We start from the raw sequence: 16,284 nt of genomic DNA on the forward strand, positions 1-16,284 counted from the left end.
GGAGCGGGGTGAAGGAAGTGGGGCTGTCTGATAATTTGCCCACTGATGTTTTGTTGGGGACTGATTTGGGGAGGTTGGTTGCATACTACGTCCCTGACACCCCTCCCCAATCTACCAATGAGGGTAAAGCTAACCCTGATGATGATGATGAGGAGGGATCGCATGTGTTACCTGACCATGCTTTATCTTGTAATGATGCATCTAATAACCATTTTTTTCCTAGGATTGATGGTGAAAATGTTGTCCCTGTGCCAGCTGAACCTGATAATGATTTTTCTGTGAAGGTTAATGTGTCCATAGGTACAGGCGTGCCCAGCCACGTCGCTCTGCGGAGTGAGACGGCTGAGGATCCCCTAACAGGGGCAAGTGTCGGTGCTACAGGAAATGGGGAGATGCATGGGAACCGTGAGGAAGGTGACGCCATGAAAGTGACCAGTGCCACCGAGGAAGGTAACTGGCCCATAAGTAGCACTGCCCCTGGAGTGTTGGGGGTGGATGGGGAGGTAGAGCCCATAGCAGCGCCGGCTGATGGGTCTGTAGAAACCCCCGGGGAGACAGCCTACGTAGCTGCTGTCACCCACAGTCAGAGTGCCCAGAACGCAGATAACTCTCGGCCTTCCGGACCCTCCTCAGTAATCAGTGTGACTGAACCAGAGGTGGACCCAGAGCAGGTCCAAGAGGGTTCCCGTGGGGAAGGGACCCTGACCTCGCTTCTGGCTTCCCCTAGCCAGGAGTTTCAGGCCGCTCTGCACACAGATGCGAGCCTAGAGAGTTTGAGGCAACTCGCCGAGACGCCCACCTCCGAGACTGATAAGGAGAGGGAGTTCTGGGAACGAAGGAAGGTTATACCGGGAGACAGTACCCGGAGAATCACAAAAGGAGTGGTTGAGGGAAAGACAGCTGGTCGTCCCGCAGCAATTCCGGGGTGAGTTGTGGATTGCCCATGAGATCCCGCTAGCTGGACACTTGGGGATCAGCAAAACTAAGGCCCGGCTGTCTCAACACTTCTATTGGCCTAAGATGGGGACAGATGTGTCAAACTACTGCCGCTCCTGTATCACTTGTCAAAGAGTGGGGAAGGCGGGGCCTGCTTTTAAGGCTCCCCTGATCCCTTTAACAATGATAGAGGAGCCTTTCCAGAGGATCGCGGTGGACATTGTAGGCCCGCTGGCCGTCCCCAGCAGCTCTGGAAAGCAATACATCCTTACTGTGGTAGACTACGCTACCCGGTACCCAGAGGCAGTAGCTCTGTCGTCAACTAGGGCAGATAAGGTGGCGTATGCCCTGTTGGCCATCTTTTCACGTGTAGGGTTTCCCAGGGAAATGCTTACTGATCAAGGGACCCAATTTATGTCTCGCCTAATGGAGGCTCTCTGTAAGAGAATGCAGGTGAAGCACCTGGTATCGAGTGCGTATCACCCACAGACCAATGGCTTGTGTGAACGCTTCAATGGTACCCTCAAACAGATGCTACGCATGCTGGTTGAGACTCAAGGGCACGACTGGGAGCGGTACCTCCCACACCTGCTGTTCGCTTACCGAGAGGTTCCGCAGGCCTCGACGGGGTTCTACCCCTTAGAGCTCCTGTACGGCAGGCGAGTCCGGGGACCCCTTGGGTTGGTAAGAGAATCCTGGGAAGAGGAGCCGAACCCTTCTGAAGTGTCCATGGTGGAGTATGTCATGCGCTTCCGTGACAAGATGCAGACCTTGATGCAGTTGGTGCATGACAACATGACGCAGGCTCAGGCTGACCAGAAGCACTGGTACGACCAGAACGCCCGGGAGCGGACCTACCACGTGGGTCAAAAGGTGTGGGTGCTGGTCCCCGTACCAACGGATAAGCTTCAGGCAGCCTGGGAGGGCCCGTACGTCGTCCACCAACAGCTCAACCCGGTCACTTACGTGGTCACGCTTGACAACGCTCGGGGTAGGCGAAAGGCCTTTCACGTCAACATGATGAAGGCTCATCACGAACGTGAACCTTTCGTCCTACCGGTCTGCAGCTTGCCCGAAGACGGTGAGGAAGACACCCTCCTGGACATGCTGGCCCAAGCCAAGGCCAATGGGTCCATCAAGGACGTGGAGGTAAGCGCCTCGTTAACTGAACCCCAGTGGTTGCAGTTGCAAACCACACTGGAACCCTTCCGGGTCGTGTTCTCCAACCGACCTGGGAGGACTCAGTTAGCAGTCCACGAGGTGGACACCGGGAATCACGCCCCACTACGGCGAACACCCTATCGAATCTCTGACCAGGTGGGCATCACCTGTAGTTCTCGTGCCAAAGAAAGACCGGACCACCCGGTTCTGCGTGGACTACAGTGGTCTCAACGCCATCACAGCCTCCGACGCGCACCCAATGCCGCACATCGAGGAGCTGCTGGATAGGTTAGCTGGCGCAGATAACCTAACAATAATGGATCTGAGTCAAGGATACTGGCAGATTCCCCTGAGCCCCGAGGCGCAGGAGAAGTCCGCCTTTTTCACACCCTTTGGACTGTACGAGTCCACGGTCATGCCCTTCGGCATGAAGAATGCCCCTGCCACTTTCCAGCGGATGGTCAACCTCCTGCTTCAGGGACTGGAGAAGTACGCCGTGGCATACTTGGATGACATTGCCATCTTCAGTTCTTCCTGGAAGGAACACATGCAGCATCTCGAGGAGGTGCTCAGGCGAATTCACCAAGCAGGACTGACTATCAAGCCGGAAAAGTGCCAGATGGGCATGAGGGAAGTTCACTACCTGGGGCACTGGGTAGGCGGGAACACCCTGAAGCCAGAGCCGGAGAAAGTGGGCGCGATCGTGAACTGGCCCACTCCTGTGACCAAGAAACAGGTGATGTCCTTCCTGGGCACTGCAGGGTACTATAGGCGCTTCCTACAGCACTATAGTAGCCTGGCAAAACCTTTGACGGACCTCACCAGAAAGAAGCTACCCCACATTGTCAACTGGACAGATGGCTGTGAGGGGGCCTTCCAGGCTTTGAAAATCGCACTGTGCAACGCCCCTGTGTTGAAAGCAGTCGACAGCAGTCGACCGTTCTTGGTGCAGACCGACGCTAGCGAGTTTGGCCTTGGCGCTGTGCTCAGCCAGGTTGACTCGGAGGACCAAGAGCACCCCGTGTTATACCTGAGCTGGAAACTTTTGCCGAGGGAAGTGGCCTACTCCACCATCGAGAAGGAGTGCCTGGCCATAGTCTGGGCCGTGCAGCGCTTGCAGCCCTACTTGTACGGTCGCCCCTTCACTGTGGTGACCGACCACAACCCTCTGTGCTGGCTGAACGCCATGTGTGGAACCAACGGCAGGTTGCTACGCTGGAGCCTTGCCCTTCAGCAGTTTGACTTCACCATTGAACACAAAACGGGCAAAGAGCATGGGAATGCAGATGGACTCTCCCGCCAGGGTGAACCTACTGAGGTGCCCATGAAGGCATACCGTGGGGTACTGCCTCCCTAGCGCACACCAAAAGGGGAAGGTGTCACGATATGGTATGAAATATCATAAGTAGTTATCTTGCTAGCCTGCGTGGGCTAAGCCCCCCTTCTTGGAGTGATGCTGCAACAGTTTGTAGCTTCAAATTCTTTCCCTTTCACTCAGCCAAGAGCTGCTTTGCCAATGTATGGGGGAAGAGAGGTTTTATTGCCGAAAGGAATTTACGACCAGGTTAGAATCTTCCTCCAGCTAGAACTGGAAAAATGGCTCCAAAATTCATGAAAGATTCTTTGTTTGGTTTTTGTACGATATTATGCACAATGTTTATGTTAAGAACACGAAAATATATATTCGTATTCCCACTCGGTGCATCTACCCATCCCTTGAAACTCGGGCTTCTAACTCCATCTGGTAAAGAAGTAGGGATTTCTCTGTAAATATGTATCCCAGATAGGACATATTTGATCTCATTAGAATGCCCACGTTAATCCGAGACGAATGATAGGTCTGTTAGGACTATGACATGTTTTGTAGAGGAGTTATCGAACTTAGATATAGATAAGAATAAAATGAGTTAACTGAAGAGGTAGGAGGGACGAGGTGATCCAACCCCTTTCTGGGATGTTACAGGCTTAGCTATAACTGTCTGCACACATCCCCAGCTCAGTCTTCTGCTTGATTTCTTCTTCTGGACTTCTCGTCTTCTCCTGAAGCCAGCAGCACGTCCAAATGAGCTGGGACGTATGGTTGCCTGCCATTCTTTGAACATGTGAGTGTTACCTTTCCTCATTTAATCCCTGTTTATTTCATAATTACCCTTGTACATATTTGCAATTGTCTCATTTGTAACATCTTTATAAAATATTTTTGATAAAGCACTGCCTAATTTTTTATGGGATATAATATTTAGTATTAGTTCGTTCATCCTGTTCTAAACCGTACCCTGTCTTCTGAAGGGAATTACGCTACTGTGTTGGGTTAGCTTCGGACCCGTTTAATCGAAGCTGGTGGCAGCGATAAGTGTGCAGACTGTTGAGTGAGGCTGTAGCGACTGCGGCGTTGATAATTATTGTTCCTGCCTGAGTGGGAGTAGTTATCGCGTCGCTGCAGCGTGCCCAATAGCCAGTACATAGCAGGCAGCCTTTCTGGCGACTAATTACCCAGGGTGCATTACCTAATCTGACCTGAGAGTAAGGGGGCGCCAGAGAGCTGCAAGTGTTAAGTGGAACTGTAAGCGGGATATACATAAATCCCTGCAGTTTGTGGTATATTGAAAGCAGTGGGATACCTAGAATAAGCCCCTGCTGTAAACTAAGAGGTCAATAGCCTTGTGTGTGTTTTCTCATCACATTGTTAGCAGTGGAGGGTTATCTAAGATAAGATAAGCCCCCTGCACATGTGATAGCCGTCTGTTGGCCTAAAGTCACCCCAACCCGTGACGTAGGGGTGACGGTCACGGTGTGAATCGTGACAAATTGGTGGCAGCGGTCAGGGGAATCCTGACAGCCACCATAAACGATAAGAGAGGCCATTCACAGAGGAGAGGGAGGCCATTCACAGAGCTCAGGAGATGGCATTGCTGGAAAGGTAGATCGCTTTGGAAGCAGCTAGAAGCTCCAGACAGACTGTAACCTCAGCACCCACCATGAGGGAACTCCCCAGAGTGTCCCGGAAAGACTTTAAGCCCTTTAATGAGGCTGCAGGCGACATTGAGGGCTTCTTCCAGGACTTTGAGCATCAGTGTCGATTAATGGAAGTCCCGGAAAGGGAGCGAGTCCGACATCTGGTGGGGCTATTAGAGGGTGGAGCTGCCGAAGCCTATAGAGCTATGGACCCTCGGGGGAACCGTGAGTATGCGGAGATTAAACAGACTATTCTAGAACATTATTCTGTGACCCCAGACACTTACAGGACTCAGTTCCGTACTTTAGCCTGTGATGTGGAAGTGTCTTTTAAGATATATGCTCATAGACTCAAACAAATATGTCATCGCTGGCTGGAGGCAGAGGAGGCCTTAACCTGGAACACCTTTCTCCAGGTTATCCTAAAAGAACAATTCTTTACCCAGTGCCCCGTTGAGATCAGGGAATGGGTGCGTGAGAGGAGACCAGCGACAGTGGAAGAAGCTGCATCTCTCGCTGATGAGGCTCTCACCATCAAGCCTCAGTGGAGGGTTCTGTTAGAGGATCGAGAGAGGCCTACCAGCTCCACAACACCGGTGGCCCCCAGTTCTTCTGTCCCCATTGTTCCCCGTTCCTCTAAGCCACCACCTCATGCTGATACCCGTGTAAATGTGCCTCCAGTTGCTTCTACTGCGTTTTCTGGAATACGACGAGGAGAGGAAGTAGCAGAGCGCAGGTGTTATGGTTGTGGGCATCCGGGGCATCTGCAGGCCTCATGCCCAGCCAGCCCATGGAGGAGTCGTCCTCAAACCCCTACAGCACCTTCAGGTGGGAGCCGGCCTCCAGGTTCCCTTACCCCTCGCCCAAGAGGACGCCTTGGATGGAGTGAGACCCAGCACAGATGCTATCGATGTGGGCAGCCGGGGCATCTGCAAGCCTCCTGCCCAGTTGTTTAAATGAGGATTGATCCTGTACCCAGTCGTATTGTTAATTATTTACAGCCAAGTGCCATGGAGGAAGACGTGTCACCACTACGTGAGGACTGGCCTAGTGCCTCACCCACCCATGTTGCACCACTAGGAGTTTATGACGTGCGACCCGCAGCTATGACGATTTCTGCTCATCGAGGTAAGCACTTGCAGGAGGTCGTGCTGGATGGACAGAGACTTATTGGATTTTGTGACTCAGGGGCTTTCCTCACACTGGCTGATCCCCGAGTGGTTCGGCCTGAGGCAATCCATAGAGGACCTGAGATTGTCATTGAACTGGCTGGTGGACAATGGAGGACTATTCCCACAGCCACTGTGGATCTGAACTTTGGTTTTGGGGTCAGGCGATGTGTGGTTGGGGTGATGGGTGGTCTGCCTGCAGATGTTCTCCTGGGCAATGATGTGGGAGAGCTACGATGCCAATTCGTGGCTGCATGAAGCCACATGTAAGTTACGCTCTGCCTGTGTGTACTTAACCAGCGACCTGTAGAGGTCCCTAGTACGTACACAAATTGGAAGGGGAAGGGATTGTCATGATATGTACTTTTGCCCTGTCCTGTATTTGAATAATATGCCATTTGATGTATGTAACTGCTCTCTGGTTTCTATTCGCTGTAAATTTATGTATTTTCTTGTGCTGGGAGTTCACCTGTAACAATATGTCTCCTTCCCCAATACTTGCAGCCCTAAGCTATAATGTAATTAAGCTTTGTCAACACCACTAGTGAAGAAATAGCCATTCTTCCTCACAGCAGGTGGCTAGTCAAATGTACATACTAGATAGACTAAGCGGAGCCGACCAGTCTAGAATCTTCTGGTGGACCCAACCATTGAATAGAAGGTGTGACCCCTACCCCCCTTCATGGGCGGATCCCAGAAGCACAGACAAGAGACCCATGTGTGATCTAGCCAGTTGTGTGTTGGATACTGGAAGAGAAGGAACCGAAGCTGTCTGAGGAAGCAATCGGTATCCGTGTGATTGTGGTGGATCTGTTGGACTCGTGGAAGGACTATTGTTTCGTTTATCGGGTGCGGGATTACTGGAAAGCACCTCCAGATCTGTTTCTTTACTTGGACTTATTGTGGACTTCTCGTGGACTTGAAGGACATTATGGATATTTGATGTTGTATGCTCCCTGCTTTAATAAATCTCGTTGGATCGTCTCTCGGCCTGTTGTCCCTTCCTGCTCTGCCGTACACCCCGTAACAGTCCATAGACATTAACCTTTCTTCACTGGTAAATCTATTTTTAGCGATTTAAAAAGATAAGTATAAAAGAAATATATATATGTGGAGGTCCTAACAATCGCACTACATCCCTATATTCAGAATATTGGACACTTATCACCCATGAATGGGCTTTAAAGCGAAGTTGAGTCTTCTTTTGCAACTGTCACAGTCTCTACTGTTCTGGAAAGGCTTTCCACTATATTTCAGGGTGTATCGCAGGAATTTGTGCTCTAAGGCCACGTTCACACTAGCAGTATTTGGTCAGTATTTTATATCAGTATTTGTAAGCCAAAACCAGCAGCGGAACAATCAGAGGAAAAGTATAATAGAAACATATGCACCACTTCTGTATACTGTATATACCACTCCTGGGTTTGACTTACAAATACTGAGGTAAAGTACTGACCAAATACTGAACGTGTGAACGTGGCCTCAGGCTAAAAAAAATCACTGTTAAGTCAGTGATGATGAAGGATGTCTGGTGCTTTAGTTAGGGATAAGCGGATCATTTGGCAGGACCCTAGTACAGTGCCCATGGAGTGCTGACCTTGAGTCTGTGCCAGGGTCCTGTGGAATGGATACAGCTGGACGGTCGCCTGGAGAACCACCTTCTACTTAGCGGCATCTGTGGGTCTTCTTTTGATTATCTGGCTTGATTTGACATCATCGTTACGCCGTGATGCACACTTGACCAGCATCCTGCAAATATATTTGCTCATCTCTAGTTTTAATTCATCCTGATTGTGTTTTTTTTGGGGGTTCAGGCATCTTTGCAGCCATTCATGTCCCCCTACACCCAACTCACCCAACCATGCCTTTATGGACCTCGCTTGGCACTCTGGGGCACGGTCATGCTGGGACAAAAAAGACCTTCCTCAATCTCTCACAACAATGTTGGAATCATACCATTGTCAAAAACTGGCATCGGTTTCTTATTAGTTTTCAATGAAAGTAATGTACTCAGAAAAACAGCCCCATACTGTCAGCCACTCCCAATACACTTTACAGCAGACGCTGGGCACTCTTGTAGGTCACGTTCTCTCTGGGGTCTGCAAAACCCAGATTCATCCACCAGACTGCCAGAAAGTGAAAAGTGTGTTTGGAGCTGTGTGTCCAGTGTGAAGAATGACTGCACCTCAAATCTCACTTCAATTAAAGGAAGTCTGTCACCCCCAAAACTCGATGCAAAGTACATATAAAGTCCAACCAACATCAGACCTGCAGTTTAGATTCAGATCTTTGGGCTCATTCCGACCTTATCGATTTTTCTTGTATGCAAAACTGAACCAATTTTCTGAGTGTATTTGCTACGTTGTTACCATCAGAGATTGATCTTGAATGCAAATGAAAAATGAAAATGATGGAGGTTTCTCAAGCGTCTCCTATCAAAACAGTCCGTGAAAAAATAGACATCAAATGGATGGCATCTGAGTGCTGTCAGAATGTTTTCATGGATCTATAAACAGATAGGCAAATTGATACAAGACTCAGATCAAAATCGGACAAGTCTCCTTGACTTGGTGCTGACCAATAGGTCTACAAAAATATACGGACATGGGAACCGAACCCTAAAACTTTAGGGCTATGTGCCCACGATTTGGAACTGGCGGCACTTTGGACACATCGCATGTTCAAGCTTTAACAAAAGAAGAAAACGTAATCTTTCTGGCGCTCCAACCAGTTAAAGTGAAAAAATCATTATTGAGGCATAATTAAGCCATGTTTAAAAACAAAGAAAGTGGTTTAAAACATCTGACGTGTTTCTGGCGCGGTAATGTGCCCATAGTTATAGGCCATCAATAATAAAATGAAGACAAGTATATATAAAGGGAATGGTCCAATCAAATAGCACGGCGGTAATTGGATTATCTATGCACCAGATGTGCAATGCGCCGACAAGGTGACAGACACTCAAATAAGGAAACCAATTGTAATATATATAAAATAAATCATTTCTAAAGTTCATCCCTTTTGGGTATTTTGTGTCCAGTCTCAATATCCAGTAAGCTTCTTGGATGGTAAGCTGTTTGTGCCAATTGCCATAATGTTCTGGATGGACCAAAAAACGCAAAGTATGTAAGATCTACTTTGTGAAGAGCAAATATGTTTTGCTTGATTAAATTCACCGCAAGGTATAACTCATATGGTGTGATAGGGATGTGAGGAAGAGGAAAGTAAAACTGAAATTCCAGAGATATATTTTCTATAAAGGGATGTAAGTGCGGCGCCCCAGGGTCCTGGTCGTCGCAGTGGTATTGCTTTCCTCTCTGGGAGAGTAATGCTACGTTTGGAGGCAAAGAAGGATAACTGCATCCAGGTACCACAAACATGCAACACATTTCACACTCCAGGCCACCAGGGGGAGCTCTTGCTCCTATTTATTAGGTCACTCCCCACATTGGTAAAACTGGTCACCTGTAGGGAAGGTTCGTCAGTTGCTGGCTGAGCTCTGCTCAGTTAGTTGGTCCCTGGCAGGGGTGGGATCCTATCAGAGAACAAAGGAGAAGGACACGGAGCTGTGCATGCCCTCAGAGCTGCAGCTCCTAGGAAGAGACATCAAAGGCAAAATTGTATTGCAGCGAGCATGCAAGGAAGTCATAGCAAAGGAGTGGATATCAGAAGGGGACCAGCCCTACACAGGCTGCCTCCTTCTGAGGCGCAGAAGCCTGGTAGCCGGAACACCGAGGGAGTAACAACCTTTATGCCTTGGTCCAGAGACCGGCAGGACAGCTAATTTCACGATACCTGTCCGCCCTACACCCAGGAGGCAAGGTAACACCCCTTAGAGGCTGGGGCATGATAGAGTCCCTATAAACCGCCTCAAGCCACCAGTCATACAGGTTTGCCCTATCCTATTTGGGGGACAGAGAGAGAGACATAACATCTACAACAGTTGAGGACCTTATGTGAAGCCTTAGGCAGTAAGGAACTACACTACTACAGTACAAGGGAAGGCTACTGATTTACACCTGGACAAGGGGACTCTGGACTCTCCTCCAAACCGGCCGGACTCTGCCTGTCCTGTGATCTGGTGTCCTGGACTGTGGATGCTGAAGTCTTCAGTAAAGGTAAAGAGACTGCAACCTTGTGTCCTCGTTCTTCTCTGCGCCATTTACCATATCACCATCTACACACCGGGAAGCCCTTGGGACACACTTCACCTGTGGGAAGGTATACCATCTAGCTGCCATAACATCACCCCAGCGGACCCCTTAAAGCAGCGTCGGTCACCCTGACCGAATACCACAGGTGGCGTCACAAACATAAACGTTATCCCTTTAAAGACTTTCCCCTTTTACACGGACGTCCCAGGGCCATGGACCGGGTCAGCCACCGTGACATCCTCCTGTGAACCGCAGGACCCGGTACCGAGTACCCCACGGCCCTGACGGAGCGATCCATATCCACTCTATTTGTAGTAGAGTTACTAGCTAAATATATGTCCAAAAATGGGGTCTCTGAAGTGAGTCTGTTTACTGTAAATTTGATATTTAAATTATTGGTGTATATGTCATTGAGAAAAGGGTTGTTCTCAGTGACGATATACATTTCTTCCCACCAAAACATATAGAGAATAGCAAGGGACAGGGAAAATTTTGAACCCATTGGGTCACCCAGTGTTTGAAGAAAAAATTGGGAATTTAACATAAAGTAGTTGTGGTACAGCAAGTGCAAAAGTGAGTTACTAATAAAATAATGTAAAATGGTGGAATAGTTGCTATATTTGTCTAAATGGTACCATATAGCTAGGATGAGGAATAGTGGAATAGAAGTTCACAACGTTGCATGCTATGATCTTGAATTGCCCATTCCATGTAAATTGTAATAACATGGAAGTGTCTTTCAGGTAGCCAATCATCGTTACGTAGAAGATCCCTGATTCCTCTCTCCTCATATTCAAGCTTGTTTAAAGTTTGCTCAACAACATTTAGACAAGCCTGTGAAATACTGGGAGAATCTAGTCTGGTCAAATGAGACTGTAGAGAGGAGAGCCAAGCTAACGGTCCCTCTTGCGTGTCTGGGCCAGAACTATCAGGGCTCTCACCATTATTTCAGGGGCACCACCTAGGGATCTTCCAGCCACCTCCTACCAGGGCCCAGAGACTGATAAGTTGAACTGTTGTTTTTCTTTACAATAAAAACCTCCTGCTTGATTTATTATTGTGTTACATAAAATCCCTGTTAACCCTTGCTCTGCCTCCTGTGTGTCACTGCATCCTATGCACCTGCTAGCATCCTACAAGACCAAAATGTAACTCTTTGGATGCCATAATACACACCATGTTTGGAGACCAAAAGGCACTGCATATCACCCCAAAACACCATACCAACAGAGAAGTTTGGAGGTGGGAACATTATTATATGGAGCAGTTTTTCAGCCTACCTCACTGGCAAACCTCACATCCTTGAAGGAAGGATGAATGGATTAATGAACTGAAACATTCTTGATAAAAATACACTTCCATCATCCAGGATGATGGAGATGAAACTAGGGTGGACATTTCAGCAAGACAATAATCCCCAAAACACAGCCAAGGAAATTCTCAATTGGTTTCTGAGAAAGACAATAAAGCTTCTAGAATGGCCCGGCCAATCACCTGAGCGGAATTCAATAGAAAATTTATGGGGGGAACTAAAGCTCAGAGTTCATACACAAAGTCCACTTAACCTTCAGGATTTGAAGGGTGTTTGCGTGGAAGAATGGGCCAAAATCACACCTAAGCAATGCCTGCGACTAGTTTCTCCATACAGGAGACGTCTTGAAGCTGTCCTCACCAGCAAAAGGCATTTGTAAAAGGTATTAAATACATTTCAGTACGTGTGTTTCATACTTTTTCCCTGTGTTATTTCTCATTGTTACAGATAACTTAATTTATGGACATCTATGGTTTGATATCTTTGCCTGTGTGGATTGGATGGATTGTTACCGATATCTGGTAAGAATTTCATGCCAATAACACGTTCAGAAATATATTTGCTTAGAAAATCGGTGATGTGTTCAATACTTATTTCACCTACTGTATATTATATATATATTGTATATATGTTAACATTTACCAAGACTTCACCGGTAAAAGTCCAATTTTACTTTTCATTTTGAGCTTTTACCGACGGCCTCGGTGAATGTCCAGATTGACCGGTAAATCCTAGGTTTTACCGTCCTTCTGACTTTTACAGTAACATATATATATATATATAAATCTTACAGTCACCTGGCTCCTAAGGGCGCTTTTTTCTCATTTATGTAATATTTGTACATGGAACTGTGTTTTAAACTACTCTATGTTATTTTTTTCATTTCTCAGACGGATTTCTTACATTTTTCTTCATTGTTGCTTATGTTTGATACGTCTTTGCTACATTTTATTTTTGTTCAATAGGTTCTGTGTAATAATCGACAGTGTTTAGAGCTGTGTTCTGCATGGTTGATTCTAGAACTGTAATTTGCCTTATATTTGGTTTTTTTCTCCACAAAATTTCTATGAAACAATGTTTATTGTACATGGTGCTGGTAAATTAACAGACGGGGCTGCAACAAAAACAAGGTAAATCTAGGATTTGACTCTTTATTTTCACATACATAAAAAACATAGGCAAAGCACTATTAGATTCCTCAAATGTACACACAAACCAATGCAAATATATAAGTATATATAATATATTTATATTTATAGATAGTTTTTTTTTTTCAACATGATAAGAAGTAGTAACGTCTGTAGAAGAGACCCTGTAATGTATAGTCGTGTGCTCCTCTAGGAGATTGAATCGTGCCCTTCCTGCCCTGAGGTGTTATGCCGATATGTAATGTTTGGGGATGGATGGATCTGACCCATCAGTCCTAGCCAATATTGTAATGATAATGCAGAAAGTTCTGAATGAGAAGATGAAGTGATAGCTGTAGGATTGTCAGTGCATGTTACCAGTGATAGACTCTACTTTGTGCTAAACTTTGTCTCCAGGTTACCAGGTATGTGCACACCGCGTCTTTTCCAGGTAAGGCCACTCTGAAACCCATTTGAAAAAAGTGTCTTAAAAAGATCAAAAGATTGATCATATCATAATTTCTATGTCCAAATGACAAGCTGTTCATATGTTCAGTCTTTTGTTCACTTCAGGTTTCAAGAGAAACTCAAAAAGTGACCTTCCACTTGCAAGACCCCACAAACTAAGTAAAGTAAAGAAGTCTATGGGGACATTAAAAAGACAGACAGAAGACACCTTGCATCTTCTGTGGCTTTTAAGTATGCCAAAAAAAATGGCTCTGCTTGAAAAAGACTTGGCGGGGTATCCTGAGTTTAAAAGACGTTGTATGCACATGCCCTAATACCGGAAGCTTCATCACTATTCTTCTAAAAATATATACGGTATGTGCAATTCGGTTATAGATCGATTCTCTGATCCAGTCTCCGAAGAAGCAGTCATTATATTTGTGGATAAGGCCACCATTATCTATTTACATCGTGGACACCGAGCCCTTTGTGGAAGCTGAGCCTCCATGTCTGTGTATGGGTTGGTTACATATTTGGGGTCTAAGCTGTCTCTGGTCAATCAAATATTTGCCCACCTCTAGGTACGGATTATGCAATCTACAGACATTAAGTTTTATGTTTTATTAGGACTTTCATGTTGATAATGATTTTTTTTTGTTAATCCTGATTGGATTCCAGCAAGACAAGGATAGATGGGGGCCATTTGGGAGGTTTGCCTACTTTCTACCAGAATCAACTTTTTGGCATACCATTAAGAATGAAAAAAACACATAATGTAGATAAACCTCTCAGATACAGCCATGTAAACATACAATCATGTTGCATTGTGAATTAATCTGAGAGGCGCAAAAGAATAAACTATTTTGGGAGATTTTCATTTCCTAAAACTTTTTGAACGTAGCATCTCCATAAAACCATTAATTCATTTTGTCTGAAAAATTAAAACCTAACATGAACCCAGAAGTGTATCATTGAGTGGGAATATCACATTATCCTCAAGAGTCCGCCACTGGATTACCTGACTCGACATGTGTCCATTGCTCCGTTGTGCAAGATGAAATGCAGGGCTTCAGGGAAGTCCTGCATCATATTTATACTGATTGTCCTCATCTCATCATACATGGCCAGAGAAAAGAGAATCAATGTGGATGAGTGGAGACCACAAGGATCATCATTCTGTCCAAAGATCATGTCCAGTTGAAGCAGAGGATATAGGCAAAGTGTTCGTATTGTTTGGCCAGCAGGGACATTGTGACAGTGGATTAGTTGGGGAGGTCTCTGGTGGAATGACGATCTTCATATCATCCACATTTGGAGATAAACATGAATGCCGCAATTGTCATTCCAGGGTCTGATAACATAGTTTCAGGCAACTCAGTTTCTTAGGTCCATATATTTTTCCTTGAAAGAGAAGAGTTAAACCCATCATTCACTATTATAGTCAGATCAATCCAGAGCGAAAATGTATAAGCTTCTAAATTTCTTTAGTGAGTGGGAGATAAAGTACGGAATATTGGCCACTGAGTGACACACAGATATCACTTATATGTGACCATTGCCGCAGCTGATTAATGGAGGTGGTGAGAGTAGTTTCCTGACCGATCTCGCATTAATGACCTATGCTAAGGATGGGTCATGGATTGTTAGGTCCTGGAGAACCCCTTTAAGTTTTCATAAAGTTACATTTCATTTGTGTTTCATGAATACATGTAAGTCAGTAAAAGAGAATTAATTTGCTTATTATTTATTTAAATGTTGCAGCTAATCGCCGCTAGTGATGGGCTGCAGTGGTCACGTGGGTAGTTGGGCATACACCGATGCAGCACAGTATATAAAACCAGTGAGGAGCATCAGAGTGATAGGCTATCTATCATGTGAGATAGGGGTCCTTTATTAATTTGTGCCGCTCTTCTCTGCTTTCTCGGTCTTAAACTGACCAAACACATTAGATTGTGTATTGTGACCGCTATCTCTCCTGACTACTGTGCACATCGTAAGGCTCGGGCAAGTGCTCCTGTGCTTTCTATGAGAGAGCAACTGCCAAATGAGCCTGGCATCGGATTATCTTGGTGCTGCCTAAAAGGGCTGGGTATTGAAGTTCACCTTTTCTCCCCTTGATATCATACGTCAGGGAAGAGTCACCCCTAATCTATAGTTAGATAGTAGGCTGGTTATGAAGAAATACACAGCATAATTTTTTTCTGATTTTGGAAAACCTCTTTAATACTGATAGTAAAGGGTGTTGATTTGACAAGGCTGATCTTGGAGAGCTCGAGATGGCAAGCCGAGTCACAGAGACACAGAGACACGGGAGCAGAGGGCAGCAGGGTTAGTACTTGTAATTTTACAACATAGCAAAAAGGTTTGCCGTACTGGGGCTTTAATCTTCTTCAAAGAGCTTCCTCACTTTAGACAGTTCCCATGAATTAGAAGGGTCTCTAGACAATACGTTGATCACAGAGTGTCAAAGTGTTTCATTCCTCTGCAGCCATACAACGGGATGGTGACACATTATGGCTTATCTGTGCAGGACAACGGACTAAGAGTTGAAGCTTAGTAGCTGAGATCTTGTACCTGAAGATGGACAGGTTTGTTTCGGACTCCCTGCACCACTGCTGCAATCCGAGCTTGCTTGGTAGTGGCTCTTCATCCAACCACACAACATTGTAGAGAAAAAAGGTTTCCAAGGCACCACATAGTCCTCAAACATTTTCATTTTCTCTAATATTTGCTTCATATTAAAAACTCAGCTAGATTAAAAAATGCAATGCGCAATAGGGTCTTATCCAAGTAAAATGGTGGGGATGAAAAGGTATAAGCTCACCTGAAGGGGTTGTGTAAGGCACAACCACTGATGAGACGACAATGTCAGCTGATACAATTTCCACAAGTGTTTTCAGAGAGATAACAGCGTAGAGTGGATTTAGGATATGTAATGCTATCCACAATCCGAATGATCTCAGGAGAAAGTGGTTTAATGTCAACGCGTTTCAGAGACTATCTGGTCAAGCTGTCCTGAGGAA

General features: G+C 46.0%; 1 protein-coding gene across 1 annotated transcript in view; it reads right to left on the reverse strand.

The window, feature by feature from the left end:
- Positions 1 to 12,824: 12,824 nt before the first annotated feature.
- The window catches only part of MCAM (melanoma cell adhesion molecule), a 110,449-nt gene continuing 106,989 nt past the window's right edge, over positions 12,825 to 16,284 (reverse strand). The window contains exon 18 of the mRNA XM_069742151.1: positions 12,825 to 14,662. Within this exon, the coding sequence (XP_069598252.1) occupies positions 14,636 to 14,662 (27 nt within the window). The 3' untranslated portion in view covers positions 12,825 to 14,635. The remainder of the gene's footprint in view (positions 14,663 to 16,284) is intronic.

Source organism: Ranitomeya imitator, chromosome 10 (genome assembly GCF_032444005.1).
Source record: "Ranitomeya imitator isolate aRanImi1 chromosome 10, aRanImi1.pri, whole genome shotgun sequence".
Taxonomy (NCBI): domain Eukaryota; kingdom Metazoa; phylum Chordata; class Amphibia; order Anura; family Dendrobatidae; genus Ranitomeya; species Ranitomeya imitator.